Below are 27,425 nucleotides of genomic sequence, written 5' to 3'. Positions count from 1 at the left end.
TGACAGCAGACCCAACACCAATCCATGTGGCACACTACTAATCACAGGCCTCCAGTCACAGAGGCAACCATCTACGAATCTCTAGCTTCTCCCACAAAGCCAAAGGTCAATCCAATTTACTACCTCATTTTAAATGCCAAGTAACTGAACCTTCTTGACCAACCTCCCATGCAGGACTTTCTCAGGACCTTGCTGAAGTCCATGTAGACAATATCCACTGCCTGGTAACTTTCCGGATGTCAACATCTGTGAGGATCGATCCTGGGCCCCCCGTATCGATACAATTACAAAGAAGGCACAACAGGGGCTATGTTTCATTAGGAATTTGAGGAGATTTGTTATGTCACCAAAGACACTCGCAAATTTCTACAGATGTACCGGTGAGAGCATTCTAACTGGTTGCATCACCTTCTGGTGCAGGAGGGGAACACTGCCCAGGATCAAAATATACTACAGAAAGTTGTGAACTCAGTCAGCAACATCATGGGCACTAGACTCATTAGCAACCATCTGCCTCAAAAAGGCAGCGTCCATCATTGAGGACCCCCACCACCCAGAATTGCTACCATCAGAGAGCCAGTACAGTAGCCTGAAAGCACACACTCAATGATTCAAGAATAGCTTCTTATCCTTCTGTCATCAGGTTTCCAAATGGATGCTGACCCAAGAACACTACTTCACTACCTTTTTTTTTCTCTTTTTGCTCTGTTGGTAAAAAAATGAAATTAAATCATTAGAAAGAGATGACATAGGGTTGGAAGGTGTTAAATCATTGTTAGAGCTAAGGAACTGGAAGGGTACAAAGAACCTCATGGAAGTTAAATACACACCCCCAAACAGCAGTAAGGATGTAATCTACAAATTACAACGGGAGATAGAAAATGCATGCCAAAAGGGCAATATTACAATAGTCATGGGGGATTTCAATATGCAAGTAAATTGGTAAAATCAGGTTGGTGCTGGATTCCAGGACAGGGAATTTCTAGAGTGCCTATGAGATGAGTTTTAGAGCAGCTCATAGTTGAGCACACTGGGGGAATCTGCAATTCTGGATTGGGTGCTGTGCAATTAACCGGAATTGATTAGAGAGCTCAAGGTAAAAAGAATCCTTTGGGACAAGTGATCATAATATGATCAAATTCACCTTAAAATTTGAGGACAAGCAAAAGTCAGATATATCAGTATTACAGTGGAGTAAAGGGAATTGCAGAGGCATGAGAGAGGAGTTGGCCAGAATGAATTGGAAAAGAACACTGGCAGGGATGATGGCAGAGCAGCAATGACTGGGATTTCTGTAAGCAATTCAGAAAGCACAGGCTATGTATGTCCCAAAGTGGAAGAAATATTCTAAAGTCAATATGACACAACCATGGGTGAACAAGAGAAGTCAAAGCCAACATAAAAGCCAAAGAGAGGGCACATGTCACAGTAAAAATTAGTGGTAAGTTTTTAAAACCCAACAGAAGGCAATTAAAAAGTAACTAAGGTAAAGATGGAAAACGAAAATAAGCTAGCCAATAATATTTCAACAGATACCAAAAGTTTCTTTGGATACATAACGAGTAAAAGAGAGACAAGAGTGGATATTGGACCACCGGAAAACAATGCTGGTGAGATAGCAATAGGGGACAAGGAAATGGCTGACGAACTGAAATTTTGCAACAGTCTTCACTGTGGAAGACACTAACATGTTATGGTCCGGTCCAGAGCCCACTTTCGGGGTCTTGATCCGGTCCACGGACTCCGGGTCTTGTAGCCGTCCCTCCTTTCACCCTTAAGCCCAAATAGGATCATCTTGGCTTAAGGAGGTGCACCTAAGACCTATCGGCTGCCAGGTGTATACATAGGGGCTCTGGGACTGAGTCTAGTTGTGGGGTTGTCCTGTTCCTCTGTTTGTCTTGTACCTGCTGTTCTGTCCAGTTTGCCTTGTTTGTGCCGTTCACCTGGCTATCCCGTTTCGACCCTGGCTTGGAGTAACCACTTGTTCTGTGTCCGTTCTTGTAGTCACCTTGGACTGAGCTCCTTTCCGATCCCTTGCCTCCATCGGCTAAGCAGGCTGGACTGCCGTTGCCCAGCGGGGGGACTCTAACCCTTTCCTACCCCTCTCTTCTGACAGGTTGTGCCCCGCAACCTGTCCAGGAGCTCCACGTCTTACCCAGGCCCCCGTGTTCCTGCCTGGGAGGCAGCCCTGCCCAGGAGCTATGCGGCCTGCCCGGGGGTCTATCCTCCCAGCATTCCTTGTCCCATAAACCCATCCTTTAGCCTAGCCAGGGTCCTGCCTTCGCCATGAACTCTCTGCACCCCTGGATCACCGTTGCATGCCACGGTCTCTCCATCTTGTTCTATCCTTCAGTTGTTCCTGTCCTGCCCCTGGTACTTCAGTGCCTGCATCCTGCATTTGGGTCCAGTCTCCACGTCCCCTTGTGACATAACAGTATGGTGGAAGCTCCAGGTCCCAGGGGTCATGAAGTGAGTGAAGTTACCATTACAAGAGAGAAGGTTCTTGGGAAACTGAAAGGTCTGAAATCAGATAAACCACATGGACTAGATAGTGTACACCCCAAGGTTCTGAAAGAACCTTGCTGAAGCGATTATGGCGGCATTAGTAATGATTTTTCAAGAATCACTAGATTCTGGAATGGTTCCAGAAGGTGTCACTCCACTCTTCAAGAAGGGAAAGAGACAGAAGAAAGGAACCTATAGGCCAATTAGTCTGGTTTCAGTGATTGGGAAGACATTGGAGTCAATTATTAAGGATGAGGTGTCAGGGTACTTGGGGATACATGATAAAATAAGCCGTAGTCAGCATGGTTTCCTCAAGGGAAAATCTTGCCTAACAGATTTGCTGGAATTTTTTAAAGAAATAACAAGTAGGATATACAAAGAAGAATCAGTTGATGTTGTGACCTTTGGTTTTCAGAAGGCCTTTGACACATGAGGCTGCTTAACAAGCTATGAGCCCATGGTATTACAGGAAAGATTCTAGCATGGATAAAGCTGTGGCTGATTGGCAGGAGGCAATGAGTGGGAATAAAGGGAGCCTTTTTTGGTTGGCTGCCGGTGACTAGTGGTGTTTCACAAGGGTCTGTTTGGGACTGATTCTTTTCATGCTATATGTCAATGATTTGGATGATGGAATTGATGGCTTTGTTGCAAAGTTTGCAGACAATATGATGGAGTGCAGGTAGCTTTGTGGAAGTAGAGAGGCTACAGAAGGACTTGGACTGATTAGGAGAATGGGCAAAGAGGCAGTTGGAATACAGTGTCAGGAAGTTTGTGGTTATGCACTTTTGTAGAAAGAATGAAAGCTTTGACTATTTTCTAACTGGAGAGAAAATACAAAAAAACTGAGATGCAAAGGGACTTGGGAGTCTTTGTGCAGGATTCCTTTAAGGTTAATTTGCAGGTTGAGACTGTGGTGAGGAAGGCAAATGCAATGTTAGCAGTCATTTCAAGAGGACTAGAATATAAAAGCAAGGATGTAATGTTGAGGCTTTATAAAGCATTGGTGAGGCCTCACTTGGAGTATTGTGAGCAGTTTTGGGCCCCTTATCCTTGACACATGGCAAGCAATACAGAAGGAAAACTTTACAGAGGATAGAGACCTTTATTTTAACTGGTTAGGTATTGGCACAAGAGAAGTTATTTACAGAAATGAGCGAGTCCTGTTACAGATGCTTTGGAGTTTGCTGAGAACACACCTGGAGAAGGTGTACTCATATTGATGATCAATGTGATGATCTAAGACCTGAAAAATTCTGTGAGAGGTTAACAGTATACAGTGGGTGTGAGAGAAGCTGTTTCCTTTGGCTGAGGAGACTAAAACAACGCGATATAGTCTCAGTATACGGCATTTGTAATTTCCAATCTCACTATAGATGAGATGAAATTTACTTAGTTACAGGGTTGCAAATCTTCAGAATTCTCTTTTCAAAGGGGAATGGATGCTCGTAAACAGCACAACTCTCAGGCTGCAGGTGACCAAATGTACCATCCACAAATTTCTCATGTCTTCTATAGTGACTCCAGCTGCATCTCAAGTTCAGAAATCATGCCCTGGAGTTCAAGTAGCTTGGAGCACATTGCATACAACGTGATTCTCCCTGGGCATGGGCTCTGCCATGCAGGTCATAACACAGGAAGTCAGAACTTCGAGCTTGCACCACCATTCACCAAGATCATGGCTAACCTTTGACTTAAGCACCTTTTTCCTGCATTTTTACCATATCTCTCTGTTCCCTTACTATCCAGAAATCTATTTACTTCTGTTATAAATTAACTCAATATCTGAGTATCTACAAGTCTTCAAGAGAAAAATTTCTAATTTCATGACATATGCCAGTGATTGAGTATATTCAAGGCTGAGATCAATAGATTTTTGGACATTGAAGGATATTAGAATGTGACTGAAATCACAATCACCTTGAACCAGGCTTCACACCCATGTCCCTGCTCTTGATTGTTACAATCAATTTCTTGTTTCACAAGTTTTTACGAATACCACGGAGGTTTGTTTGGTTGAACATCAAGGATGCAATTGCATGAAAATAATGCAAGAATGGCACTGAGACTAGACTAATTACCCAAGGGACATGAGTTTAAACACCCCACTCTGGCAAGTACAGAATTTAAATTCAAGTAACTAAATGAACTGAAATTTTAAAAAGACCTCATGCAAGTCCAGTACCACAGAAAATATCCTGTGATCTGAAGTGCAACAGCAAGTGCATCAGTTCCAACAAATGCTACAAGCTCCAAAGATCTGGGTGGGATGGTGGAGTACAGAGTGCTTGACTAGCAATCCAGAGAGCAAAGTTCAAATCCCACCACATTTTGAGTGGTTGCAGAACATTCTCGAGGAGGGGAAGCAGCTGTAGATCTCTACACACATCGGTACCAATGACATGGGTAGAAAAAGGAATGAGGCCCTGTCCATGACACAAAAGACTATAAGACACAGGAGCAGAATTAGACTATTCAGCCCATCGAGTCTGCTCCAGTCTCAACATCGTGTGAGTACTGGGAGAGAGAAAGTAGGTTTAAAAAAATAGGTCCTTGAGGGTATTGCTCTCTGGATTACTCCCTGTGCCATAGAAATATATAGGCCAGATAACCTTTGAGTTGTTGCCTCATGAGATATTGCCCAATAAGCCCAATAGAGATTGAGGCTCTGGTCAGGGCAAAGAAGCCTTATATTAAGTTTAGGCATTTGGGATTGGATGAATCCCTTGAACCAATAAGAGAAGTGTAGGAGGAAAGAGGACAATCAGAGGGCAAAAAGAGGACATGTGATGGATCTAGGAGGCTAAATTCAGGAGAATCCTAAGAGATTCTACAAGTATATTCAGAGTAAAAATAGTGGTAAGGGAGAGCAACACACAGAAAATGCTGGTGAAACATAGCAGGCCAGGCAGCATCTATAGGGAGAAGTACAGTCAACGTTTCAGGCCGAGACCCTTCATCAGGACTAATGGAAAAAAGAGATAGTAAAAGATTTTAAAGTGGGAGAGGGAGACCTGAAATGATAGGAGAAGACAGGAGGGGAGGGATGAAGGTAAGAACTGGGAAGGAGATTGGCAAAAGGGATACAAGGCTGGAGAAGAGGGAGTATCATAGGATGGAATGCCTTGGAAGGAAAAAAGGGGGAGAGGAGCACCAGAGGAAGGTGGAGAACAGGCAAGGAGTTATTGTGAGGGGGGGAAAAGAGAGAGAGAGAGAGAGAGAGAGAGTGAGAGAGAGAGTGAGAGTGAGAGTGAGAGTGAGAGTGAGAGTGAGAGTGAGAGTGAGAGTGAGAGTGAGAGTGAGAGTGAGAGTGAGAGTGAGAGTGAGAGTGAGAGTGAGAGTGAGAGTGAGAGTGAGAGTGAGAGAGAGAGAGAGAGAGAGAGAGAAATTTGAAAATTAAAAATTAGGGATGGGGGAAGGAGGAGAGGAGGGGCATTAATGGAAGTTAGAGAAATCAATGTTCATACCATCAGGTTGGAGGCTACCTCCAGGTAAGGGAGGGAATAGGGTTCCTTATGATCAGCATGATTGTCTACATGTGGAGCCACAGAAGATGAGTGAGATTTTTGATGAATATTTCTCACTCGTCTTTATGTGGATAAGATCGGGGAGAGAAAGAACTGAGGGAAATGAAGTGTGATGTCTTAGACCATATACCAATTACACTGGACAACAAAGATATTGCTTCCTGAATACCTTCAGGTGTATCTTATGAATTTTGGGCTACTGATCATGAAAATCACCATGAAATTTCCCTATCACGCACCATTTTTTGAAATCACTTATGTTTATTATTTCAGTTCATAATTCAAGTCAATTAAAATGTTGCCTACAATGTAAGCTGGAAAGTTTCCTACTTTGTCCAGGCATGCTTGGGCCTGCTTAGGCAGCGCGTCTGCTGCATGGCAGGACAGGTTGTAGTAATAATTATTGGGTTCAGGACTGTAAGGATGGAATTTGCTATCATCAGGCACAAACATTTCAATGAGGGATTTTGAAATTTGAGACAGATGCTTCCCAGAATAACTGATGCCAAGATTAAGGAAAGCATTTTTGTTGTTCCACAAATCAAACAGGTCACCAATGACAGGCAATTTGAAGGATTTCCAGTGGGACCGGAGAAAATCACATGGAAGGCATTCAAGGAAGTTGTTGAAATTTTTCTTGGCATCTACAGACCACCAAGCTACATGCAGCTGGTTGAAAGCATGCTTCAAGCATATAAACCATGAAATGCAACATGTCACTAAAGATTTGTTTTCTGCATTCCCATTTAGACTTCTTCCCTGCAAATCTTGGTGCTGTTAGTGAAGAGCATGGAGAAAGGTTTCACCAGGACATTGCGGTCATGGAGGAAAGATACCAGGGCAACTAGAATCCATCAATGCTGGTGAATTATTGTTGGACACTTAAGCGAGAAGCCTCAGACACCGAGTACAAATGAAAATCATTAACAAAATATTTTTAACTTAGTTGAACTATTGCAAAGCATCAGCACCATTATGCAATAAACATATCATATTCAATAAAAGTTAATTTGTTGTTTCTCCAAATTCCTACGTGATACAAATAGTCTGAAATTATATTTGTGTTCATCTTCGAGCAGTCTATCATAAACAAAAAAAAAATTCTGAGGAAGCAACACTTCTGAAAAAATTTGTTGTCCAGTGTTATCGGCAGTCTTAAAACATCTCCAGGGCCTGATGAAATGCAACCTCAAAAATCGTCAGAGACCTGTGAAGAACCTGCAGTGGTCCTGGCAGGGTTATTTGCTTCATCGTTAGTACTGCTGGAGTTCTAGAGGACTGGAGGATGGCTAATGTTGTACCGTAATTTTAAAAAGCCAAAAAGACATGTCAGGGATCTACAGGCCAGTGAGGCTGACATCGGTTGTGGGAGAGGATTCTGAAGGATAGGATTTACCATCATTTGACTGGACTAGGACTGATTTGGATAGTCACCACCCAATCAGGCACTGTATGTGGAGTCCGTGATTCCCACACCGACTCCTTCAGTCACCAAAGAATCCACAAAGCTAAAGTTTGAAAGAGTCACCCTTGATCTTGGGGATGAGCTATGAGGAATAAGATTACTCAGTGATTGTAATTTGTTCCTTCACACCCAAGGGAAGGCCAAATAGAACAGTTCATTTTATGGAAAAGTGCATTCCAGGTACCTCAGTGACACTGCTTCTACTATTTTAGAGAAGCCAGTGAGGTTTTGCAGTCCGGTGATCCCTCTATTCATCTTTCTCAGAATCAGACAGTCAGTAACACAGCATAGCCTACTGCACCTATCAGGCCAACCTTACATTAAGCCCAGTTTTTTTTTCTATCCACCCAATAACTCCCTCTAAATTCTACACACACTCTGGACAATTTACAGCAGCCAATTCACCCACTGGCCTGTACATCAATGGGTTGTAAAAGAAAACTGGAGCAGTTGAAGGAAACTTATGTGGTTATAAGAAGAATGTGAAAACTCCACAGACAGCAGAGAGATCAGGATTGGACCAGGTCACTTCAACTGCAAGGTAGGAGCTCTACTAGCTGCGTCCCCATTTTAGCCTGCTCTGAACAAAGCAAGGGAAGAGTATGAGCCTGTGTATGATGTGTTGTGCACAAAGTGCTGATCACTTACTCCTGTGATCTGCCCTCCAGATTACTTCACTAAATTCTGAGTATGTTATAGTGGGAAACTGAATTTTACATTGGGGTTCATAAGCAGACTAAATACAACACCAAAAAATACAAATATAAAGAAAGAATGAAGACAAAGCTAAAACAACAAACTATTAAACAAATTAGCAGCATGCAGATAGAATACATGCAACTACTACCACACAGTGTGTGTTGTTCGGATTTCCAGCATCTGCAGATTTTCTCTTGTATGCAACTAATACCTATTGCTTCAACAGATGAGATCCACGTGTAAATACAAAACGTGTTGTCTCTGAATGACTACTTTTCCTGTTTTAATAAATGAGGGGCAAAGTACATACAGTGTATAAATGAAAGAGGACTGTGAGATAGATACTGGATGAGATCATTAGCTTGAGATTAAAAGAAACTTTTTAAGTATACATACAAGGGAGGAAATGGTGGACACACTGATCATTATTTTCCAAATCTCTTTAGCCAAAGACATGGTGCCTGAGAACAGGAACAATGCTATCGTTATAGGTTTTAAAAAATGAGAAATAGATAGAATGAGAAACAACTGAGCATTCAGCATAATAGAAAGAATACGCAAAATTACTGAAGAAGATTCTGAAGGTCAAAATAATTTCCCATTTAGAAAAATACAAATTATTGGAAGACAAATCAGCATGTTAAGGGAAAGATACGTTTGACTAATCACTGAATTTTTCAGGGCATACTACAAAGGATTGATAAGGGTAGGGCATAAACACATTCTACATGGTTTTAGCAAGTCCTACTAAAGAAAATCATTGTCAATCCCTAAGGAGGGCAGTTTATTAAGGTGACAGTAGTAGGTTACTGTGCACCTCCTTGAAAGTTTCTATTTCTGCAATCTACACTCAGTGGCCACTTTATTAGGCACACCTGCTCATTAATGCAAATATCTAATCAGCCAATCACGTGCCAGCAACTCAATGCATAAAAGCATCCAGACATGGTCAAGAGGTTCAGTTGTTGTTCAGACCAAACATCAGAATGGGAAAGAAATGTGATCTAAGCGACTTTCACTGTGAAATGACTGCTGGTGCCAGATGGGGAGATTTAAGTATCTCAGAAACTGTAGATCCTCTGGAACTTTCACACATAACAATCTCTAGAGTTAAGAGAAAACAGTGCAAGAAACAAAAATATCTAGCCAGCAACAGTTCCTGGGTAAAAGTAGCTTGTTAATAAAAAAAAAGGGTCAGAGGAGAATGACCAGACTGGTTCAAGCTGATAGGAAGGTGACAGCATCTCAAATAACAACAGTGGTGTGCAGAAGAACATTTATGAACACACAACACATCGAACCTTGAAGTGGATGGGCTACAGCAGAAGACGACAATGTACCAAATTAAATGACCACTGAGTGTACATGTAAGTCAAATGAATAAAATAATCCTGTCACTGATATTTATTCAGTCCATAAAAGATGATAGTGTTTAATAACTATCATCTGCTTTTCTGAACGTTTGCTTTACGACACCTCGCTGTTACGAAAGACCTACATTAGTACCCTGTTTTCGCTAACCAAAGAGTGTTTTCACTGTTACGAAAAAAGGGCATTGCACACCCCGAGCAGCCAAGCTCCTCCCCCAGAACTGCATTCTAGCCAGCATTGCTTAAACACGTGCCTGTGAGCATCTGTGCTTTATGTCGATTTATTTTGTGCATCCGTTAGCAAGATGAGTTCTAAGGTATCGGAAAAGCCTAAAAGAGCTCGAAAGGGTGTTACACTTAGCGTAAAACTAGACATAATTAAGCGTTTTGATTGTGGCAAATGAAGTAAGGACATTGTCCACGCGTTGAACTTGCCTGCATCCGCCATTCGCACTGTTTATACACAGAGAGAAAGAATCTTGAAAGCTGCCTATGTTACTGTTGGTTCTGCTCATAGCAAAGTGGTCTCTCTGAGTCAGCATCCAATAATGGATAAAATGGAAAGTCTATTGCTTGAGTGGATTGATGGGTGTACAAAGCGTGGTGTTCCATTATCTTATACTTCAGAAAAAATCAGTCTTTTTAATAAGCTGAAACAGAAAGCACTGGACATAGTGTTGGAAGTGTTGCAAAAGTGGAATTTAAAGGCAGTCATGGGTGGTTTGATCAGTTTCCGAGGCGAGGGCAGCTTAACGTTTACTGGAGAGAATGCTTTGGCTGATACTGAAGCTGCCGAAAAGTTCCCAACAGGACTGAAGAAAATAATTACAGAAGGTGGTTATTCGTATAAGCAAGTGTTTAACTGTGATGAAACTGCAATTTATTGGAAAAAATTGCCGAGCTCCCCAACCTCCGACGACTCAGCCAAACACACCATCATCAGTGTGCACACTGTCTTCCCGATTCTGGTAAGTGAAACTACACTGTACATACATTATTTCTACTTTATATAGGCTGCGTATTTTTATATATTATTTGGTATAATTTGGCAGCTTCATAGCTTAAAAGTTACTGGAGAGAGTGCTTCCAGTGAGACTGCTTCTGCTACGTAGTGAGATTATACTCTACGCTGGACAGTGCTGCAATGATTGCAGAAAAGTATTTCTACTTTATATAGGCTGTGTATTTATCATATCATTCCTGCTTTTACTATATATTACTGTTATTTTAGGTTTTGTGTGTTATTTGGCATGATCTTGTAGGTTATTTTTTGGGTCTGGGAGTGCTCACAATTTTTTCCCATATTAATAAATGGTAATTGTTTCTTCACTTTACAACATTCCAGCTTATGAACCATTTCATAGGAACGCTCTACCTTCAAATAGCGGGGGAAACCTGTACTTACAAAGTAAGGGGCATGATTAATTTGTAATTGATGTAAAAATTAGCTTTAAGGCAAGTAGTAAGAAATTGGTCTGTGGGAAGGTATTAATGCACAAGTTAGTAGGGGAAATTCTGAATTAATGCAACAAGAATATATGATGAAGATAAGGGAATGCACAACAAGCATACTGGTAAGCTCAGAGCACCAGAAGGAACATAAACACGAAGGCAGCAGAACAGGTAAATATATGAGAAGTGCTCTTAGGATGAGAGACTACAGAGATAGATTGAGAGGTTAGGACTGTTTCCTTCAGGGAATACCAAGGGAGATATGATAGAGAATATATATATCAAAAAAATGGGACGATGGTAATTGTAGTTTCAATTGGTAGAGGGGTCAAGGTCACAAAATAAACTGAAGGTGATGAGAATTCAGAGTGACATGCACGACTTTTTTTAAAAAGCACAGCATGTGGTTAGAATCTGGATGTAATATCTGCTGATGTGTTAAAGGTGGAATGCATTGCAAGTTTCAAGAGGCAACTAGAAACATAGACAGTGGAGGAAATTTTGCAAAGCCATGGAGGAAAAAGCTAGGTTAAAGCTAAAAAGACACTTTGGTGGAGGGCTGTACAGCCTCCATTTATGATTCTATGATTCCAAAGGTGGCTTAGCATAAGGGATACTTTCTTTTATTAGTTATTGCATAGAATACAATATTACAGAGGCTCATCTGAAATAAAGGAAACATGAGGAGCCAGTTCAAATGCTGCTCACCGCACCACAGGAAGGAAGCAACTGAGGCTTGCAGCATTTTGTTAGGACTTGAGGATACAAGAATGGCTGAGTTGGGATTATTTTCTTTAAAACAGGGGAGCGAGGGAAATTTAATTAAACTGTTTAAATTATGAGGCTTAGAGAAAGTAATCATTTAAGAAGATATGTCACTAATTATGGAATGATTAGAAGGAAGTGGAGGAAAGTATTTTTAAGAGAAAATAGGAGTCTAGGATTCACAAGCAAAAGGATAACAGAAGAAGAATTTTAAAACTTGTTTGGACAAGAAATTAGCCTCTTGATTAAAGACGGGGCTGCTGAAATACAAATGGGATCAGCAGCAGAGTACAAGGATCTGTGTGGGGTATGGGAGGGCTTGGCTACTCTCAACATCAAGTTAAGGCGTCAACACCTCTCTCTGCAACTAGATCCTCGACATCCTGACCAACAGACTGCAATCAGTAAGGATAGGCAGCACCACCTCTGCCATTATTCTCAACACAAGTGCTCCACAAGGTTGTGTCCTCAGCCCCCTACTCTACTCCCTGTACACTTACAATTATGTTATCTGTTGTTTTATTTGCTGAAAAAGAGTATGATCCAAGAAGAGAGACAATAGAGGAATTTTTTTTACAGAATTAACTTCTAAGGAGACCCATGATGGGCAACCTTTACGATAAATATAATAGGACCAGAAAGTAATATTCCTTATATTGGCAGCCCAATAGTAAAGCCTAAAATTGGGTAGGGCTCGTCCACCCATCTCTTTATTTCTTTTTAAGTAAACTTTACTTAAACGAGCTTGTTTATTATTCCGACTATAAGAGGTTAAAATTGAATCTAAAGAATCAAAGTAGGTCTTAGGAATAAAAATAGGTAAGGCCTGAAAAAGATATAAAAATTTAGGAAGTATCTTCATTTTAATCGAATTAATTCGGCCAATTAGGGATAAAGAAAGAGGGGACCATTTAGAAAGCGTCTTTTTCACATAATTCAAAAAGGGGTTTAAGTTTTCTTTAAATAAATTCTTGAAGTTTTTAGTAATTGTTACACCTAGATATGTAAATTGACTTGTAACAACTTTGAATGGAAATTTGGCATTTGATGACATTAGATCATTTAAAGGAAATAGCTCACTTTTATGTAGGTTCAGCTTATATCCTGAAAAAGAACTAAACTGGGAGATTAAAGAAAGAACCGAAGGTAAAGAAGTTTCAGTGTTAGAAATAAAAAGTAAAATATCATCAGCGTATAATGAAATTTTATGAGACATACCTTCCCTTAGTATACCAGAAATGTCTTTAGATTCTCAAAATGCTATTGCTAAGGGTTCTATAGCTAAAGCAAAAAGGACTAAGAGGACAACCTTGTCTAGTTCCCCGCTGTAATTTAAAGGGCTTATAAATTTGGGAGTTAGTAATAACCTGAGTGGTAGGAGACAAGTAGATTAATTTAACCCAACAAATAAAATTAGGCCCAAAATTAAACTTTTCTAAGGTCTTAAAAAGATAATTCCACTCAATCCTATCAAAGGCTTTTTCTGCATCTAAGGATAATATACACTCTGATATTTTTTTTGGATGGTGAATTTATCACATTCAATAACCGACGTATATTAAAACTGTACACTTACGAGTGTGTCACCACATTCTGCTCTAATTTCATCTACGAATTTGCAGATGATACCTCTGTAGTGGGTCAGAATAATGGAAGGAGATAGAGAGCTCAGTAACATGGTGCCATGACAACAACCTTTCCCCCAGTATCGGCAGAACAAAAGAGCTGGTCATTGTTTTCAGGAAGGAGGGCAGTGCATGTGCTCCTGTCTACGTCAATGGTGTTCAGGTTCAGAGAGATGAGAGCTTCGAGTAAACATCACCAATAGCTTCTTCTGGTCCGGCCAAGAAAGCTCAGCAACACGTCTCCTTCGTCAGAAGGCGAAAAGAATTTGTTATGTCCCTGTTGACTCTCACCAATTCTCATCAATGCAGCATGGAAAGCATCCAACTTGGATGCATATCAACTTAGTATGGCAACTGTTCTGCATGTGACCCCAATAAACTACAAGGTTGTGGACAGAGAATGCTCTCCATGAATTCTTCTGGCCTCAGTAAAGCAGCCAGCACAATCAAAGACCTCACCCACTCTGAACATCTTCTCCTCTCCCTTCTCCCATCAGGCAGAAATTATACAAGCCTGAAACACGTACCACCAGGCTCAAGGACAGTTTCTATACAACTACTTTAAGACTATTAAATAGATCTCTAGTACAAGAAATTGGACTCTTAAGCTCACAATCTACCTTATGATCTTACACCTTACTGCTTACCCACACTGCACTTTCTTTGTAGCTGTCACACTTTATTCTGCACTGGTTTTGTTTTTTCTCAATGATCAAACATAAATGAACAATATGCAAAAAAAGCTTTTGACTGAATTTTGGTACATGGGACAATAATAAATGAATTCCAGTTCTTAAGAAAAAAAAATATATCTGTGACCAAGAGTGCCTTTCTCTTTGGGTTGGCCCACCCTGACTTTGAGCAGCTTGTTCAATACGCACCATGGATCAAAATAGAGATCCCTTGGATAGTAAGGATTATAGTGTTGTCACAGGAATGAAATAACCTTCTTAACATAATAATATGTTCCTGCTAAAGCATAATATACCCCGAATCTGGGAAAAGGTCAACTAAATAAAACCAACAGAACTGGGCAGAATATTTTCAGGATCCCCAATTCAGCTTACCGGTTGGCGTCTTCGCTTTTCAATGTGCTTCTTTAACATCAGTTTCAAATCCTCATCGCCCAATTCAAGCTTAGCTGGAACATAAGAAATGAATGGTATTTAGCAATACCTGGCCCTTCACAATCAATCACATCACCAACTCTGCCCATGGCCATTTTTGGAATACACTGTTGAGGAGACGATGGAGCCACACATTTCAAAAGAATCGAGACAAATACTTAAATGGCCAAGGCAAGGAAAGCTACAGATTGAAGGTGGGTCTATTGGACTAGTGCAATGGTCAGCGGGAACAATGCAACAAAGGCCGAAGGGCTATACGACACCGTGACACACACTCAGTAACTCTATCTCATTCAGACCAATTACCCAATACCACTACGTCCTCAGCACTCAAACATTTCCTCGCCCACAGATACTTAACACAAGGCATGGAGAAAGTGAGGGTCAGCCAAGACTGCAGATGGGCTGGAATCGTGGAAATTGTGGAAGGGTTTCGGTTCTTGGTGAGTGCAAGTGGGACTGCACTTGTCCACATCGATAGTTGGCAATAACTGGCGGGCTGATTGAGAATGTCATGGGGCTGGGAAAGCACAGGCTGCGGCTAGTGCTGGGCTAGAAAGAAGGCTGAGGGCTGAAGCTGCTTCTGTACCTTCTCCAGGGTGGACAGTTAGCAGCACTGCACAGGATCTGCACGGGATTGGGCACAACTGTTGCCCTCTATATAGAGTTACGCATCACTAAAAGAGCCCAAGGATAGTCTTAAAAAATACAAAATAACAGAAAATGAAACTCAAGGAACACCTGACACCTTGCACTGATACTCACCACAAAGACCGACCTGGCTCTCTCACACTTTCAAACAGTCCCATTTCAAGAAATCAACGTATTCAGCAGGCATTAATGTGCAACAATCGCCTGAATCAAAAGCTCACGACTGACTGGATATTCTCAGGGAGAAGCAAAATGCCACATAGTACTTACTGACTGTCTTCATGTCCTGCGTGGAGAGAGTTGGTACAACTCTCAGAGCTATGCTGGGACTTGGGGGATGTGTAGGAGAACTGGGAAACCAGGAGCACATGTCTATAATACAAAGAAAGGTGATATATCAATACATCAAAGAACATTGTTAGATTACAACCTTATTATGATATAAATTCATATATCAATGTTTCTAAACTGTTCAATATGAATACATGCTCGGTGCGAGTTTGCACAACAGATGAGTTTTCAGTGGGAGGATTGTTTACATGATCAATGGGATTCAAAGTAAGTTGCCTGGCAACTTGCAGCTCTCATGAGTTGCTGACTGCAGTCATCACTGTCCAAAACTATCCTGATCTAATATTATGCCCCCGAATTGATAAACTGCCAGTTTCACATTCTTTATGTTCTGCAGAAGTAATGAGAATCTGTTCCTTTGCAACCAAGTGAAGGTGATTGAAAACTTCAGCATGAAGCAGATCTAAGACACAAACACTTGTCTAATGTGCTGAATATTTTGATATTTCAACCAACATTCTGTATGAGGGAACATGAACGTGAAGAAAACTTTAATAAGGTTCCATTAAATTGTCAAAGTAAGAGATTTGACGCTGAAATAAGAATTGGATAAAATAAGAACTGGAGGCAACCTATGGGTGTGGAAAGAGTCTTGCTTTTGAAGGGAGAGAGGGCAAAGGTATGTGTTTAAACTGGCAGAAAGTGGTTACGAGTGTTCCCTGAGATCTGCATGGAATCTCAGGATAAAGCTGCAAAGATGAAGGCTTAAAGTCTGGTATGAACTGGTTCTGTCAAGGAGAGATCCCATTAGTCTACCTCCCTGTTCCTTTCCTTTAAATTTTCCATTTACTTTCCTTAAATGTACAACTATAATTCCAATATCCTTTTCAAACCAGCTAATGAAATTGGAACTACCATCTTCTCCTTGCAGACCCCAATGCCAACTATATCCTCTTACTCTCCCTCAGATGATCATTGTCCAGTGGCTCCCCACCAGGTCAGACTGTACTTATTCAGTACTATTCTTCTCTGCCCTGAGAAAGACCTGCAATGGCTCCTATCCCTCCATCATGTTGGTACTATATCTCCGTTAAGAATCTCACATTTGCCTCCCTCAAATTTCTTATCTATATTCTCCCCCTCATGGTAAGATCCCAGCATTTTCTATCCACACAGTGAAAATAACCTGCTCCACTTCTCCCTTTCCTCCCTCAAACATATTAAAACTGACAAACTTACCCAAAATCCCTTTGGGATAAGCAAAGCTTTCCTCAAACTGGCCTTCACCTTCAATCTCCAGCTCTCAATTTTGGAGCTGAGACCAAGGTGTGGTCCCAGATCAGCCTACTCAGTCAGCCCCATGGCATTCCAATTGCACATCTACCCAAATTCCCACCCACACCACCAACCTTTGTGTCATCAGCAAACTCAGTACCTTACCCAGGCACAGAATGTGCAGGAAATGGAGGGATACAGACACCGTGAAGGCAAAAGGGATTAGGTTAGATTGGCATTTGATTATCAACTTAATTAGTTCAGCACAACATGTGGGCCAAATGATTCCTGTGCTATACTGCTCTATGCACTGTACTCTAATCCTACCATTTCCATTCACACCCATGTTGTTAGTGTACATCAGAAGCAAGGGTGCCAGCACTGATATATATGCTACATCACCATATAGCAGACTTCTAATCAGAAAGACACCCTTTTTGCCACTATCCACAGTCTCCTATCACCAAGCCAATTTAGGATCCAATTAGCCAGCTCACCTTGGATCCTATGTGTCTCAGCCTTCTGGTTCAGGCTATGCTGTGGATCCAAACTTCTTAGCATTTCCTCAAAAAAATTTAATGAAATGAGTGAGGCAGGATTTCCCCACATAAAGCCATGCTGGCTCTCTTTAATCAGTCCCTACCTTTCCAAATGAAAATAAATCGTAACCTTTAAGATGTTCTACAAGTGGGACCAGCCTGAAGTTACTTATGCTTCCCTCTTAAATGAAGGAGAACATTTGCGGTCCTCTTGGCACCTCACCTGCAGCAATCTCCTCCCTTGTTACCCATTGCATTCTGGGATAGATATCTTCTGGCCCTGGGGATTTATCAACCTTTTATGTTCCAAGACCATCTCTTCAATACCATGCTCCAAATTATCCATGTGCCCCTTCCTGAACTCACTACCCTCCATGTCCTCCTTCTTGGTAAATACAGATTATTAGTATAGTTGGCCCTCCTTATCCACAGGTTCCGCATGCGCGGATTCAGCCAACCGCTGATTGGGAAAACCCGGAAGTTCTCTCTCCAGCACTCGTTGTTTGAGCATTGTTCACTTCGCATCTCGTTCGGTCGCTACTTTGTTTCTGTGAAAAAATGACTCCTAAAAAGCAATTAAGTGGTCAATGCAATTCCCCAAAGGGTAAGAGGGAGTGTAAAGTGCTATCTCTTGCTGAGAAAGTAGAAATCTTAGATCTTTTGAAAAGTGGCACGTCGCTTGCCGAAGTGGTCCTCAGCCCTCAACCTCCACAGATCCCGACTTTAGTATTATTCAGCCTTCTCCAAAGCGTCCTTATTTCCTAAACAATACAGTGTAACAACTATTTACACAGCATTTCAGTGTAACAACTATTTACACTGTAATCTAGAGATGATTAAAAGTATTACTCATTGTTTGAGCATTGTTCACCTCGCGCCTCGTTAGTTCGCTACTTGTGTTATGATCAAGAGGAAGGAGCTTATAGCTGGTAAGGGATGGCTGGCTAGCTATGTAAAGTGCTACAGGCTCAAGAACTTAAAGACCATGAGAGAATCGGGATCGGCTGATGCCAAGGCGGCATTAATGTTCCCAGAAGAGCTACAATGGTTGCATCTGTACCGAACATGTGCAGACCTTTTTCTCTTGTCATTATTCCCTAAACAATACAATATAACAGTGTATTAGGTATTATAAGTAATCTAGAGATGATTTAAAGTATACAGGAGGATGTGCATAGGTTATATGCAAATACTAAGCCATTTTATATAAAGGGCTTGAGCATCCGCGTTTTTTGATATCCGCTGGGGGGGGGGGGTCCCCGCGGATAAGGAGGGCCGACTGTATTAATTTAGGGCCTTACACATCGCTAGGCTCCATACACAGAATCCTGTTTACCTTTTTGTTCCTGATAAACCAACAGTATGTCTTCGGACAAGGATTTTCCTAGCTCCTTTCTACCCTTCAAATTTTCTTCTTAAATTCTCTCTTGCATCTGCTATATTCCTTATGGGAAATGATTGGATAACTTGGGTTTATTTTCCTTGCAGCAAAGGATGCCAAGGGGAGACCTGATAGAAGTACAGTACTGTATTTGTCAATGTGGAGCAGAGAGCGAGTTTGTAAATCTGGTGGGAACAAAAAATGTTGGGAATGGTGAAGGTGGAGCGCCACGGGAGGGGTGTGGGACAGGTGGTAGAGAAGGAGTGCTAGGGTGGGGGGGAGGTGCTGGTTCAGACACGCCCAGTCCTGAAACACCAGGAAAGGTCATTTAATTCCAAACAATTGGTTTACTGATCATTCCAGAATGTCTCTCCAGGCTTCCCACTCCCTCCCCTCTCCCTTCTTCCCAAACAATCTTTCCCCTCTCTGTGCCTCCTTCCCACTCTCAGTCCACAATAGAGACCCATATCAGAATCAGGTTTATCATCACTCACATATGCCATGAAATTTGTATTTTTTTTTGCAACAGTGCAGTACATAAAATTACTGCAGAACTATGCAAAGGTCTCAGGCATCCTGGCTATATATGCTGCATGGATAGAATAGATAGTCAGAAACTTTTTCACATACAGATGTCCCCCGTTTTTCGAAGGTTTGCTTTACATCAACTCACTGTTACGGAAGACCTACATTAGTTACTTGTTTTCGCTAACAGAAGGTGTTTTCACTGTTACGAAAAAAGGCAGCATGCGCGCCGAGCAGCCAAGCAACTCCCCCAGAACTGCATTCTGGCCGACATTGCTTAAACACGTGCCTGTGAGCATCTGTGCTTTATGTCGATGTACTTTGTGCATCGTTAGCAAGATGAGTTCTAAGGTATCGGAAAAGCCTAAAAGAGCTCGAAAGGGTGTTACACTTGGCATAAAACTAGACATAATTAAGCATTTCGATCATGGTGAGCAAACTAAGGGCATAGTGGGTTTGTCTAAGGGTTTTGGAAGTTGACGAAGATAATGTTGAAGAGGTTTTGGCATCCCATGACCAAGAACTGAGAGGTAAAGAGCTGATGAAGAGGGAAGGATAACAATCGAAACAGAACGTAGTAGCGAACAGCCCGAAAGTGAAGTCGTCCAGGAACTGAACGTGAAGCAATTGGCTGAGATTTTTGCTGCAATTGACAACTCTGCAATGATTGCAGAAAAGTATGACTTTAATTTTGAAAGGGTACATACGTTTAGGGCATATTTGCAGGATGGTTTGAGTGCTCACAAAGAACTGTATGATAGAAAAATGCACGAGGCTAAGCAGTCAAGCATACTGTTTTTCAAGCCTTCCACATCAGTCACAGCAGATGATGAAACTTGACCTTCGACATTGAGGCAGGCAAACATAGAAGATGACCTGCCTACCCTGATGGAAACAGACAACGATGAGATGACACCCCAGACTCCTCTACCTCCCACCACCCCAGTCTCCAACAACTCAGCCTAATACACCATCATCAGTTGTGCTTGCTGTCTTCCCGATTCCAGTAAGTGAAACTACACTGTACATACATTATTTCTACTTCATATAGGCTGTGTACTTTTACGTGTTATTTGGTAGCTTCATAGCTTAAAGGTTACTGGAAAGAGTGCTTCATTCAGGAGTGCTTGCACCGTGTGTTTTTGCCAAGAGCGCTTGCGTGAGATTTTCGCTGCAGTGAAGAGTGCTGCAATAATTGTAGAAAAGTATTCCTACATTATATAGGTTGTGTATTTATCAGATCATTCCTGCTTTTACTATATGTTACTGTTATTTTAGGTTTTATGTGTTATTTGGCATGATTTGGTAGGTTATTTTTTGGGTCTGCGAACGCTCACAAATTTTTTCCATATAAATAAATGGTAATTGTTTCTTCATTTTACGACATTCCGGCTTACGAACCACTTCATAGGAACGCTCTACCTTTGAATAGCGGGGGGAACCTGTATCAGAGGTATTAAAAATTAAAAGTTACCATGGTTAAAGTGAGAAGTAGGAGATGTAAAAGGGATCTGAGGGGATTTTTTTCTTAAGGAGTGGTTGATAGCTGAAAGATGTTGCCGGGGGGCAGGGGGGGGGGGTGGGAATGGTTGAATCAGAAGAAAATCATTTTATTTAAGAGACATTTAGGCAGGCATTTAAATAGGCCAAGCATGGAACAATATGGACCACATCTCTGCTGCTTCAATTTGTTTCCTTATTTTTCTAGATATTGCCCAACATTCCGAGCCATATAACTTAACTGGATAAATGTAACATTTCAATACTGAGGCAGGTTGTCATGCCTAGTTTAGCATTGGTCATTATACTCTTCATTCTCGTAAAGCTGTCTTTTGCCATCCCTATTCTTCTTCTGATGTCCATGTTGCACCTGCCATCTGATGTCACCCAGCTTCCTAAGTAGCAAAGTTCTGTACTTGCTGGGGTTATTGTAGTGTGGCCAAAAGGTTGGCATGGGTGTGGCAGGTTAAAGGACCCACTTCTGTGGTGGACAACACTGTGACTCTAAAACAGAGTCCAAAAGACAGTACAATACCAAATTGATCATTGCTTGGCCCCATCTGGAGTGCAGTCATGGATACAGATGTTACTGCATAAATGGGGAGGGCAGCTTTACTGACTCAGGGATCCTATGCTCTTTTCACAGTCTGACTGGACCCATTCTGGATAACTTGCACTGAATCAGCCACAGGAATTCTAACCTTCCTCATCGGATGAAATGGTGTTATCCTCACACTCCTCCTTGACCTCTCGCAGGATCTTCTCATATCGGCTGCGTGCTCTTCTCTCCTCTTCTCGCTCTCCTTCACTGGAGGTTGCATGATACTTTCTCTTCAGTGCTAGGTGAGGGCCACTCTTTCTCGCCAGTTCCAGCAACTCCTGAAACATCAATGAACAGAGGTTGAACTGCAGATCTCAACACCTCACCTGAGACATCATCCTCAGTGGGTTCCAATTATCAGTGCTGCCTCACAATGAATTTTTTACCGACTCCTGTACACAGGTTCATTCTGTGGCTCTCCCAATCTCATTATCCAACAATGGACTTTCCTCCTTTCTCCCAATGGCCCAATCGCTCCCATCTCTGCTAACACCAGTGTCTTTCTCATGGTTAAAACAGTGGAATGTACAAATGCCAATGTCAGCATATTGCTTATGAACACAAAATCTGAGAAGTGGGCCAATAAACTATACACACATTAATGACTGGTCTGTGGCCTGACTGATTTAGGTACCAAATTTTCAATAGGTACTGTACACATTTCAGCACGAATGTGCACTTAGCATTGGTACACTTAGAAACACCATAGTGGATCTGACATACCTAGTATGCACTGACACCATGAATCCAACCATCAGGACCCTTCTACTCCACTATATACCCTGGAATCTTCTTTATTTTCCACTGCTCCAGAGCATTTATTACGAAGTACGATATGGTCAGATCTCTTAAATGTTCGATTGTTTGTACAGTAATTACAGTTCATCCTCTGTGCCCAAGCACCAACACAATCCATTCAAGTCGTGGCAGCCTGCTTCAGCAGTCTGACCTTACCCACCCACACCGCATGGTCATTCCTACCTTTCGGGAGACGAGGATCTGTTTGAGCAGATTGTGAAAGTATTGCTGCTGGGAGTACAGGTAACGCTTATACTGTGATTTTATGCACAGCTGTCTGTACTTCACCACCTCTGGGTTAAAGTGACCATCTATGGATGAAAGAGAATAATCAGTAAAACAATTCCGTTAACAGTGTCCCCCCACACTGAATCTGATCAAATACCTTCCCCTTCAGTCTTATCCTATACAGCATCAATGGAAGAGACTTCTGGACTGATCTCATTCTACACGTCACCAGTGTATGAAATGCCTCTCCTATTCACTAAGAATGTGCAGAACTCCTTGGAAGGTATTCCATCTACTACAGAATCCGAAGCTCCAAATTATTTATTTTTCATTTACGCTATTTAGCGAAGCATGCCTTCCACGTTATGTAGCTGTAAGCTCACTAGATGCAGCAGTGATCATCTCTTTACCTCGGAATAACTTCTGAGCAAGGTGGAGAGGGTTTCCAAACCGGAAGTCTTCGCCATTGAAGAGCCCAATGATAATGTTGTCCTGCTGCTCCAGGTTGTTCTCAGCAAACTGTGGAAGAAACTTCCTCAAGTGTTCTCGCTGGGCCTGAGACAGAACCTCGTCCCAGGTTCTGCCACTTACCACCTCAAAGAAGATCTCAGGCTTTGGGAGAAGAGGTAAAATGTCAATTTTGGAGCTTGTCCTACAGTCAGAATGCCAGAAAGTTCCCTGCCAAACAGTTTTTTAAAAATATATTACTGATTTTCTGCAGAAAGAAATTTGTTTAAAATTCTATACTCAGTGCCCATCTCCAGAGTGAGTTGAAAGGGTACAGCACTGAGTGCTAGATAGTTAAGACTCTCCCATCTACACTCCTGCAGTGAAATTTATTCATTTCTGCTTTCTAAACCAGCAATCTGCAAATGGATTTGACCTGGATACAGATCCTACCCAGTTTACAGCAAGATTCTGTTCCTGTGAACTGTTTATCACCCAGACAGCTCACAAATTGGAAATGTGTCCGTGAACCAAAGTCCCACCCATAGAAAGTGCCTGGAGCCCTGCAACAGCCAGTAATTCCTTCTGAAACGCCTGGTGATATGATGGGCTGTAAATAAGTCAGACATTCGTTAAGCTGGAGAAGACCTGCACTGAAAAGTTAGAAATTATACACTGTTATAAAACAGTAGTGGAGAGAGTGATAATATAACACAAGGGAAGAGACGGGGTAGTTCTAGGTGTAATAAGTGACAATTTTCACAATGACATGGCCTATCAAGTCTATGCCAGCTCTCAGAGCAAACTTATCTTTTCCATTCCACTGCTTGCTCACCCATCATCTATTCACTCACATGCCCAATGGCAGCCCCTAGCCTACCACCCACCTACACGAGGGAAATTCACAACCGTCACAGAGCTGAACAATCCGCATGTTTAGGGATGTTGGGGGAATCCTGAGCATTTGAGGGAGACCTACCGTCACACGGAGAATCTGCTAAGTGTCGGGGTCAGAATTGAAAGCAGGCTGCTGCACCGAGTACAGGTTCACTCCGTCTCCCTCTGTGTTGTGGTGCTGATGCTCCTCTCACTACCACACTCCCTCACATTGAACCCTAACACTCAATACACTGAGGGCTACAAGTCATAGTCTAGACTGTGCAGGCAGCAACATGCTTCTTACTTTCAAACCATCTTGAACTGTGTCATGAAGAAATCAATTCATTATCACCAGTTAGGTTATAACTGAAAGTTCTGCAAGCACGACAGTTTCCAGCTGTAAACTGATGACAAACAGGAAGGAACCTTTAAATTTAATGAGAGACAGATTCTTTAAACCAAATCATCGGCTGAAGAAGGAGCCTCTATTTTTTGTGGCCAATTCTTGAGCCATGCCATGTAGATTTGATCAAGTGAAAGTAAACGTGACTATCTATTACAGAGTGCCTTTCAGAATCTCAGAGTAACCTTACAAATAAAAGTTCTGATGTGTGGTAACTGTAACAGAACAAGAAATATATCAGCTACCTTGTGTGCAGCAAGGCCACACAAATAGTAATACAGGTGTCCCGTTTTTCCAACGTTCGCTTCACATCAACTCACTGTTACGAAAAACCTACATTAGTTACCTGCTTTTGCTAACAGAAGGTGTTTTCACTGTTACGGAAAAAGGCAGCGCACGCGCCGAGCAGCCAAGCTCCTCCCCCAGAACTGCATTCTAGCCGGCATTGCTTAAACACGTGCCTGTGAGCATCTGTGCTTTATGTCAATTTATTTTGTGCATCCGTTAGCAAGATGAGTTCTAAGGCATCAGAAAAGCCTAAACGAGCGCATAAGGGTGTTACACTTAGCATAAAACTAGACATAATTAAGCGTTTCAATAGTGGTGAACAAAGTAAGGATATAGTGAGTTTGGCTAAGGGAAGTTGACAAAGATGATGTTTAAGAGGTTTTGGCATCTCATGACCAAGAACTGACAGATGAAGAGCTGATGAAGAGGAAAGGATAAAAATTGAAGCCAAACACAGTAGTGAACGGCCCGAAAGCGAAGTTGTCCAGGAACTGAACGTGAAGCAATTGCGTGAGATTTTTGCTGCGATTGACAATGCTGCAATGATTGCAGGAAAGTATGACTTTAATTTTGAAAGGGTACGTAGGTTTAGGGCATATTTGCAGGATGGTTTGAGTGCTCACAAAGAACCGTATGATAGAAAAATGCGTGAGGCAAAGCAGTCAAGCATACTGTCATTTTTCAAGCCTTCCACATCAGCCACAGCAGACGATGAAACTCGACCTTCGACATCAAGGCAGACAGACATAGAAGAAGGTGACCTGCCTGCCGATGGAAACAGATGACGAAGAGACGACAGCCCAGTCTCCTCTACCTCCCACCACCCCAACCTCTGACCACTCAGCCTAACACACCGTCATCAGTGTCCTCACTGTCTTCCCAATACCAGTGAGTGAAACTACACTGGACATGCATTATTTCTACTTCATATAGGTTGTGTATTTTTACGTGTTATTTGGTAGCTTCATAGCTTAAAGGTTACTAGAAAGAGTGCTTCATTCAGGAGCGCTTGCGCCGTATGTTTCTGCCGGGAGTGCTTGCGCTGTGTGTTTTTGCCGCGAGTGCTGCCGAGAACGCTTGCGTAAGATTTTCGCTGCGGTGGACGGTGCTGCAATAATTGCTGAAAAGTATTCCTACATTATATAGGCTGTGTGTTTATCAGATCATTCCTGCTTTTACTATATGGTACTGTTATTTTAGGTTTTATGTGTGGTTTGGCATGATTTGGTAGGTTATTTTTTGGGTCTGTGAACGCTCACAAATTTTTTCCATATAAATAAATGGTAATTGTTTCTTCACTTTACGACATTCCGGCTTACGAACCATTTCATAGGAACGCTCTACCTTTGAATAGCGGGGGAAACCTGTATAATAACTTGGAGCAGTTCTAATGATAATGAACACATGGAGAACTCCCACATTCCCCCGAAATCATGACATCTTTATTTCAGGGCAAATGGTTACAGCTTTTGCTAGCTGAGCAAGTTCCCAGGTCTACTTCATTGGCCCAGTTATGCAGACTTTCTCGGCACTGTATTTAAATGCTGCCGTGGATTGTGCTTCTCCCTCTATATTCTCTCCTTCCATCTTTGAAATGCTCTTCTGCACTTCACTTTTAGGAGTCCACAATAATGCCACAATGATGCTCCACAGAGCGGGCTGACAACCACAAAAAGTTAAGAAAAGGTCAGAAACTGCTCCAGTGCGAGTACAGAGCATTCCTGGCTTGCAGAGTACTCACATCCTCTAACAGATCCTCTGGAAGGCTGACCCTGGTCCCTCCAAGCAAGCATTCTTCCATAATACCAGCACCATTCACCTCCCTGGTCGACCCCAATTCCAAGGGTTCTGTTAACATATTATCCAGACAATCCATCCTCGGTTATGCAATCTGAGGAAACAGAGGCGAGAAAGCAACATGTGAAGATAAATAGAGCCATGTTTGCATTGAAACATCTTTTCAGGGATCTGTAAATTGTTAAGCCCTGGTGAACAAAGGACTCCTTGAGCTGCTGCCTTTCCTGTTCTGTAACAGAAAGCATTCCTAGAGCCGAGGGTGCATTGAGAAAGGCCTGTCAGCCCAGAATGTACACTGGTGAGGTAATTGCTTTACACCTATCCTCCTGCTCTCTGACCGTAGCTTTCCCCCCTCTGTTTTACTGAATTGCTTTATGAAAGCCAGAATTTAATCTGCTTTAGATATTTGAATGAATTAGATACATGACCTTGCAATCAGTATTCCCAAAAAAAAGCAACAATGGTTGCTCTAATATAGCCCACACTTACCCAGCAAGCCAAAGTAGAAAGAAAGCTTCAAACTCTGCGCCCCCATTCTAGTTTTCCACCTTCCCTCGTGTCCAATTCTCTCCCTCATTCCCCTATCCGTTCCCTCCTTCTTCATTCTAATCCTCCTTGTCCTTCCACCCCACCATCTCTCATTTTCATCTGTCCCTCCCCCTCCATCATTTCCTTGCCTCCACCCGTCATTCTCTTTGCCCTTCACTCCTTCATTCCGTGTATCCACCCTTTTCTCCACATTTCTCTTCCTTCACTCTACCTCTTCCCTCAGTACCCCAGATTCCCTCATTGCCCTATCCCTGTCTGCCTTCTTCCTTATCCATTCCTTCCTTGAGCACATCTTCCCTCCACCTTACACCTGTCCTACTCTCCTCTTCTCATGCTCTTCACCACTCATTCCACTTCCCTCATTTCCATCCTCCCCTCAGAAATGTAGACAATGGGAGCAAGAGGACATTCAGCCCATTGAGCCTGCTCCACCTTTCCATAATGGCTGATTCTCCAGCTCTCTCCCCAAGCCCTCGATGCATTTTCTGTCCACAAATTGACCTGCCTCCTCCTCAAATTTATTCAACAATTTGGCCCTCACCATGTTTAGTGGTGGAGAATTCTATAGGTTCACAATCCTCTCAGTGTAGGAAATTCCCCTCAATCCTACATGTTTTCTTTCATATTCTGATTCCAGCCTCTGGCCAAGGGAAATTTTCTTCACACAGCTTATCTTTGTGATGGTCAGAATCAATTACATTCCCTCCCATTCTTCCAACCTACAGTAACCACAAACCTGTC

General features: G+C 42.1%; 1 protein-coding gene across 8 annotated transcripts in view; it reads right to left on the bottom strand.

Annotated features, from left to right (window-relative positions):
• nfrkb (nuclear factor related to kappaB binding protein) overlaps positions 1-27,425 on the bottom strand; it is a 121,021-nt gene that overhangs the window by 85,424 nt on the left and 8,172 nt on the right. For 4 of the 8 annotated variants that reach the window (XM_059957141.1, XM_059957143.1, XM_059957140.1 and 1 more), the window contains exons 2-7: positions 26,080-26,229; positions 22,732-22,933; positions 22,277-22,404; positions 21,396-21,573; positions 15,454-15,555; positions 14,473-14,546 (exon numbers count right to left, since the gene is read on the bottom strand). In XM_059957141.1, coding sequence (XP_059813124.1) covers positions 14,473-14,546; positions 15,454-15,555; positions 21,396-21,573; positions 22,277-22,404; positions 22,732-22,933; positions 26,080-26,214 — 819 coding nt within the window. In that variant the 5' untranslated portion in view covers positions 26,215-26,229. Of the gene's footprint in view, positions 1-14,472; positions 14,547-15,453; positions 15,556-21,395; positions 21,574-22,276; positions 22,405-22,731; positions 22,934-26,079; positions 26,230-26,624; positions 26,759-27,425 lie in introns of those variants that run through there. The other 4 variants (XM_059957147.1, XM_059957146.1, XM_059957142.1 and 1 more) reach the window with 3 other exon arrangements.

Source organism: Hypanus sabinus, chromosome X2 (assembly GCF_030144855.1).
Source record: "Hypanus sabinus isolate sHypSab1 chromosome X2, sHypSab1.hap1, whole genome shotgun sequence".
NCBI lineage: Eukaryota > Metazoa > Chordata > Chondrichthyes > Myliobatiformes > Dasyatidae > Hypanus > Hypanus sabinus.
This window is presented reverse-complemented; position numbering and strand designations above follow the sequence as displayed.